Source organism: Panthera pardus, unplaced genomic scaffold (assembly GCF_024362965.1).
Source record: "Panthera pardus isolate Hobbes unplaced genomic scaffold, ASM2436296v1 HiC_scaffold_20, whole genome shotgun sequence".
Classification (NCBI taxonomy): domain Eukaryota; kingdom Metazoa; phylum Chordata; class Mammalia; order Carnivora; family Felidae; genus Panthera; species Panthera pardus.
In genome coordinates, this window is record NW_026526766.1 from 18,927,951 (window position 1) to 18,934,731 (window position 6,781).

Genomic DNA, 6,781 nt, shown 5'->3' on the forward strand with positions numbered 1-6,781 from the left:
TAGGTATGTACTAAATTTTACATCTAAGTCAATAAACTTTTATAATTGGGGGGCAATGCTTCAAGCATTCTTGTTCTAGCGATTTTCAATCATCTTTTTATTAACCCTCTCCCCCACTGACGAAGCGAACTGTGACTCATCAGAGTTAAACAAGAGTCGGTTTATAGATTAGTTTGCAAGATTTAAAAAATTAACTTTTCAACATAATGGATCTCTTTAAAGGAAGTCATATAAACCCTGATAAAGTAAGGGAAGTGAGTTAGTTGCAGTTGAGTGAAAGGTGATACTCGTACCTAGGATTTCCTTTATTTCCACGTTTCATATTTGAGAATTAAAGTGGCTTTGAGGGGCGCCTGGGCGGCTCAGTGGGTTATGTGTCCAACTCTTGATATCAGCTTAAGTCATGATCTCACAGTTGAAGGATCAAGCCTGGTGTTGGGTGTGGCGCTGAGAGTGGAGCCTCCCTGGGATCCACCATCTCCTCCTCGGTCCCTCCCCTGCTCTCACTCAGTCTCTCTCTCTAAATAAATAAATAAACTTAAAAAAAGAAAAGCAGGTCTTTGAGTCAGGAAAGGGAGTACCAGGAACATACTATGAGATGAGCCTGTCTTTGACTTTTCACGTGGTTGAGGACCTAGGAGAGGACCAGTCGGTTTTTTCCACCAGTACCTGTCATCCAGGATTGGTGAGAAAGGGGAGCAGAGACAGAAGATTGAAGTGATAGATGTAAGTCCTGATTAGTTGTCCCAACCAGGAGCCAGCTCTTTTCTTTATTGCAGTCCCTTGACTTAAAGTATGTATTACTTAAAAAAATAATCTGCTTGCACCTAGAGTTGATGTTTCAACCAGAAGGAATTGGGGAAGGAAAGCCTTTGAATGAAGGATTAAATAGAATTATAGACAATGCATTTTCATTTCTTGATTTTTACCCCCCTCAAAAATGGGAAAACAAGAATTAATTTTAAAAACCTCTTTCTGAGGTAGGTTGGTAAGCCTATTGCATGGAGCTTTGGTAATGAAAACATTTATTCTAAAGCATTAGTTACACAAAAGCTCTCCAAAATATTGGTTAATAATAGGCTCTGTAAGTTTATTTTGTATAAAGCGTCTTACATATTTGAATTTAGAAGTACTTCATTTTTTCTAACTTAGGTATTATGTGCTACCAATTTCCCACAAAACATTGCTTTAGCTACCTCCCACAAATTTTATGTTGTGTTATATTTTAGTTCTCATTCAGTTCAAGACATTTTCTAATTTCTTCTGAGATTGTTTGACTCATGGATTATTTAGAAGTATGCTAATTTCTAAGCGTTTAGAAATAATTGTTTCTGTTACTGGTTTCTAGTTTAATTTCATTATGATCTGAGGACATACTTTGTATGGTTTCAGTTCTTTTAAATTCCTTAAGGTTATTCATGACTCATAATACAGTCTCTGTTTACATTATGTGCACTTGCAATGAATGTATATCTTGCTATTATTATATTACTGGATATAAGTGCCTTTATGTCTACAGTGGGTTCTTTTGTTCCCCCCAGTGGTGTCTTGTTTGTAACAAAAGGAACATTTGGACAGCTTACATGTGAGTGGCAGTATAGTTTTGATGAGTTTACCAAAGAGCCCTTCATTGTTCATGGGAGAAGATTACGCATCGAAGCAAAGGTACGTTGAATAGATTTTTTTGAAAACTTGGAACTGAAGATAATAAATTGAAACGGTCCTCCTTTGTAATTTTCCCATCTCTTTTATAGACATTGCTTTGTCTTACGATGGTTTTCCTTGACACCTTCTGTCTTATGCAGGTTTAAAGAAAAGAAAGCTAGGCCAAGAAAAAATGTGATACTTTATGTGCTATTACACGGACAACAGTGTTCCTGAGATTTCATTTTCTATTCAGTAACAGAACCCCGCTTTCTCACTGCTGTCCAAGACACTCAAATGAGAAATCCATTTGTATACGTCAGAATCTCCAGCAGTTCCTTACAAAATGTTTTTCCCTGAAGATCTTACAAAAAGATACTTAAAAAGTTCTCTCTCTCTCTAATAGACCATTGTTGGTGGTTCTTTTTCTTTTTATATAGATATTATCTTCCCAATTCAGTTATAATCTTGAAAGCAGATACCATTTCTCACTCTGCATTCATTACTAGCACAGTGCCTGGTACTTGGATGTAGATAAAATGAATTGCTTGTCTTTTGGCAAATCAGCAGAGACTCATTATACATTGTAAGTTGTAAAGATTGCACTACATATTATATGTGATACAAAGAAATACAAGGTATTTGGCTTCATGGTATTTGACCAGATACCTATGTGTAGGGGGCACTTTGGCATTGGCTGTGCGCGTAGGAAATATTGTAAATGACACAACCAAAGTAAGTTTTGTTCTTTGTTATTTTTGTTGTATTTTGACTTTGAGGAATTTAATTGGCTCCTGTAACTGAAAGTCTTAGGTCTTTATCTGCTAGTTTAGATATGCTCCAGTGATGTCATTAGCGGTTATTCTCTCTCCCTTCCTCTCCTCCATTCTCTCCTTCACCACCCCTGCTTCTAGGTCCTACTTTCTTCAGTGTTGGCTTCATTGTCAAGCCGGCCAGCAGAAGTTCCAGGTTTATATCCTACTAGCTCAGCAGAATGAAAGCATCTCACTGGGTCTCACTGGGCCACCTTTGGTCACATGCCTATTCCTGAACTAATCTCTTTGGTCAGAGAGCGGGTGTGAGCCAGTTGGCCAGGTGAGGGTCATGGGATCACCATGATGCTACCAAGAAGGAAGGAAGGAATACTCTATCTGAAGTATTTGGAGTGAGAGAAGGTGAGAAGTAGTTACCCAAAGACTCAAAAAGTTGTTGCTGGAAGAAAGGGCAGTAGACACAGGCAGGCAAAAACAACAGATGTTTTCTTGGCTAGTCTGTAGAACAGAACTGCCCTTAGACCTTGTGTTTAACCATTGAAAACCATTTCTCTAGTCTTCCCACTCGTTCCAAAGACACAAACAGCTCATGAGTAGACCGGCCACTTGTTCTTGAGGATCTTAGACCAACTTACACATTGAGAATTTCTCTGATTCACTCAGAAAATGAAAGGCCCTGTGGCCTTATTATACAAAGTAATGGATAGTGGCTATTACCTTCTGCTCTAGCCTGTACTGCTTTCTTGGCTTTTTTCATACCTTTTTCTCTCTCCAAAAATAACTAACCTTCTTCTTACCTTCTTGGTTTCTTTCCCTTCTACTTTTCCTTGAAATCTTTTATCAGTGTATATCCTTTTTTTTTTTTTTAAGTAAAAGAATCTGATTTCTTCTGCAGTCTGTATTTACATGGATGTTTGAATTACTTAGAGAAATTGTTCAACCTGTGAGACCCCCACATTTCTTCTTCTGTAGCTCTGCCTATAGTTAATGGAAGTAAACTGCCCTCCTGAATAATCCTGTTATTTCTGTTTGTCTCTCTCATGCTTACCATCCACTATTAGCTCTCCCCACAAACATTGAACAGAATGCCTAAAGAATGTTAAAAGTAGAGGCCATCAGAAAAAAAAAGAAAAAGCAGAGGACATTAAGTTTAAGCTACATTCTTACTGCATGACCAATTTAAAATGTCAGAAGTTACATACATAACACACACCCCATGCAACACGTATGTGTGTATGTATGTACACACATATAGATAATTTTTTTTAGCTGAGCTCATCATGATTTCATGGCCATATATCAAGAACTATCTGAGAAACTATTTGGGTGGGGGGGGGGGGGAAGAGCTAAATTCTAACATACCCATTATCATTAAGCTTAAGTTACAGAGCTTTAGCAATTGAAATCTCAAAGCTTTGTAACTTAAGCTTAGTGATAATGGATATGTTAGAATTTAGCCCTTCCCCCCCTCCCGCCCCATTTGTGTTTGATTCTTCTTGGATTCTTCATTCTTGGCTTTTTTATGTTTGTTTTTTTAGGTACATAATTTGTGTAAGGTGGACACTTTAAGCACAGATTTATAAAACTGTGGCATTTTAAAATCATATTTCTGCAACTGGATTTTCATTTTAATGAAGTTATTCTGTTTATAGGAACGAGTGAAGTCTGTATTTCATGCCAAAGAGTTTGGAAAAATAATTAACTTCAAGACCCCAGAAGATGCTAGGGTAAAAGCCAACTTCTAGATTTACATTGATTACATTTTGAGTTTCATTGCAAGTTCTTGAAATAAGCAAATGTTGGTTTATTTCCCCACAACAGTGGATCCTCACGAAACTAGAGGAAGCAAGAGAACCTTCCCCGAGATTCTGATGGAGAATACTGCCTGAAGAGAGACAACAATAAATCACTAGAGTTTCTACCTTGTACCTTTCAAAACCAGTCTGGGAAGTACAGTACAGAAGTAATTTCAAGTAAATAAAAAAAAAAAAAAATCAGTTACAATCAGGTAAAACAATCAGGTGATTAAAATATTTCAACTCATTGGAGATCCATTTGGTCTTCTAACTTGAATCATGCATATGGTTAACATTCTAATTACTTTACAAAAGCAACATTTATTTGATGAACCTTAAATACTTGCTCCAAGTGATTCTCTGCAGTGTAGAGAAATTGCCCATATTTCACCCCACATGGAGGTAAATTTAATGTTTCTAGTTCACATTTTAAACTTCTGTCATGAAGTTTATAACTTCTATCTTCAGACTCCCTGAATCAGTGATGGGTAAATGATCAAATCAAACATTGCCTCGGTATCAAAAACTTTAGTGGTGGTTTCTTTAGAAACATGAAGTTCTTTTTACAGATAAATATTTTGGTATTATTTTCCTTATTTTTTTATAAAGGATAGGTTTGAATTATACTTCCATAGCATGACTATGAAAAACATTTTTTAATATACTATAATACAGATTGAGTAATACCCCTTCAAGCTTGAAGCCTTAGAAATACTTTCTCAAGCCAACTTCATGGGATCTACTCGGTTTACCCAAGTCACGTTTTTAACATTGCTGACTTTACAGGAAAATCCCTGAAGCCTTAAAATAACAACTCTCCATTCATTGGAAATATGAAATAAAATTCCCACCATCTTAGATGTGAGTTATGCTTCAGAACAGACAGCCCTTCTTGTAAGTAAATATATGTACCCTAAAGTGTTAATTACCTGTTCTGTTGGCAAAAGATTGGGAATTTCTGCTGTGCTTTCTGTACAGTTATTCAAATGAGAATCACTTTTTTAAAAGCTCATCAGAAAAAAAATCGTGGACTGCACATTAATAAAAATAAGGTCATGGGCGGGGGGGGGGGGGCGGGTTTCTTGGTTTTTGTCCAAGATCTTGTAAATTAATATAATATGAATGTACTTTTTCAAGTGAAAGGGGTTGAATACATGACTGCAAACCATGAAGAGAACAATGCAGTGTCTTATTTCGTTACTGAATAATACAGAGTATTTGATGCATGTCGTATGTGCCATGAAATTATTATAAACAGTTTCTGGGATTGGAGACTCTGGATAGTAATAATTGTGAAATTCTCCTCAGGGTCCTCAAACCCTTGCTTTGTTGTAAAAGCTAAAATAAACAGCATGCCAGACTGTAATTGTATTTCTTCCTGACCATATCCTGCTACTAAATACTTTGATTTTCCTCTGATTATAAAAACACATTGTTTATTATCAGTAGTCTCCCAGTATGTTTTTTTCTTTGCTGAATATAAATTGAATCAAAAGATGACAGATTTCGGGGCGCCTGGGTGGCGCAGTCGGTTAAGCGTCCGACTTCAGCCAGGTCACGATCTCGCGGTCCGTGAGTTCGAGCCCCGCGTCAGGCTCTGGGCTGATGGCTCGGAGCCTGGAGCCTGTTTCCGATTCTGTGTCTCCCTCTCTCTCTGCCCCTCCCCCGTTCATGCTCTGTCTCTCTCTGTCCCAAAAATAAATAAAAAACGTTGAAAAAAAAATTAAAAAAAAAAAAAAAAAAATGACAGATTTCATATCCCATGGTAGCGTGTGCTCGCTCCCTTGATGGCTTTTGTTCAAAGTAACATACACATTGTCTCTGTTGCCAAGCTCCTCAACTTTTACGTTAGAATTAAGCCTAAGAGTAGTGGCCAGAAAACTTTGATCAGATTGTCCTCATCCGAAATGTTGCTTTACTGGAGTTCCATTCAGGACCACTAACAAAGTACCTCATTACCTACCACTGTTGCAGAATTTTTTATCACAGTACCAGGGATTCGTTGTTTTGCCGCTTCGAAGAATCCAGCAGGTGGACACAAAATGAGCAGCAGGCAAAGTTTATTGGAATATGAGATCAGAAAGGAAGAATAGTATGAAAGCTCTCTCTACAGAGAGCGGACATTCGAAAGTAAATGCCTGCAGACTATAGTCAAGGGTCCTTGTTTCATAAGGTTCTGGTCAGCATCCCCTTCCCTTTCCCCTTGTCCCTTCTCAGATTCTGCACTTACTGACTAGACAACTCTAGGTGCTGGGTTGTCCATTCCTGATTGGCTCGACTCCATTGTGTGAGGAGTCAGAATGGTCATACTGTCCCATGTATAACATAAGTTTTATGGTTTAGCTAGGTATTTTGAATGTCAAATTCCTGAGGGGGAATCTGAAGGGGAGTAGGTGTGTCTGTTACATTTTTAAGAGGGACCTTACACCTGAGGGGGTTTGCTGTGGTCAGACACTCCCAGCGTTTTTCCAGAATAATGTGTTTTTCCCCATCCAGGGAGCTCGGGTCCTAACCTTTCTCTCTCTGCCTATTTTATCCTATCTTTCCCTGTTACACTAGTTTCATGAT

General features: G+C 37.8%; 1 protein-coding gene across 1 annotated transcript in view; it reads left to right on the forward strand.

Annotated features, from left to right (window-relative positions):
- Positions 1–5,658, forward strand: part of VPS13A (vacuolar protein sorting 13 homolog A) — a 252,942-nt gene extending 247,284 nt beyond the window's left edge. The window contains exons 71-73 of the mRNA XM_053907998.1: positions 1,542–1,665; positions 4,070–4,144; positions 4,239–5,658. Of these exons, the coding sequence (XP_053763973.1) occupies positions 1,542–1,665; positions 4,070–4,144; positions 4,239–4,289 (250 nt within the window). The 3' untranslated portion in view covers positions 4,290–5,658. The remainder of the gene's footprint in view (positions 1–1,541; positions 1,666–4,069; positions 4,145–4,238) is intronic.
- Positions 5,659–6,781: the final 1,123 nt, after the last annotated feature.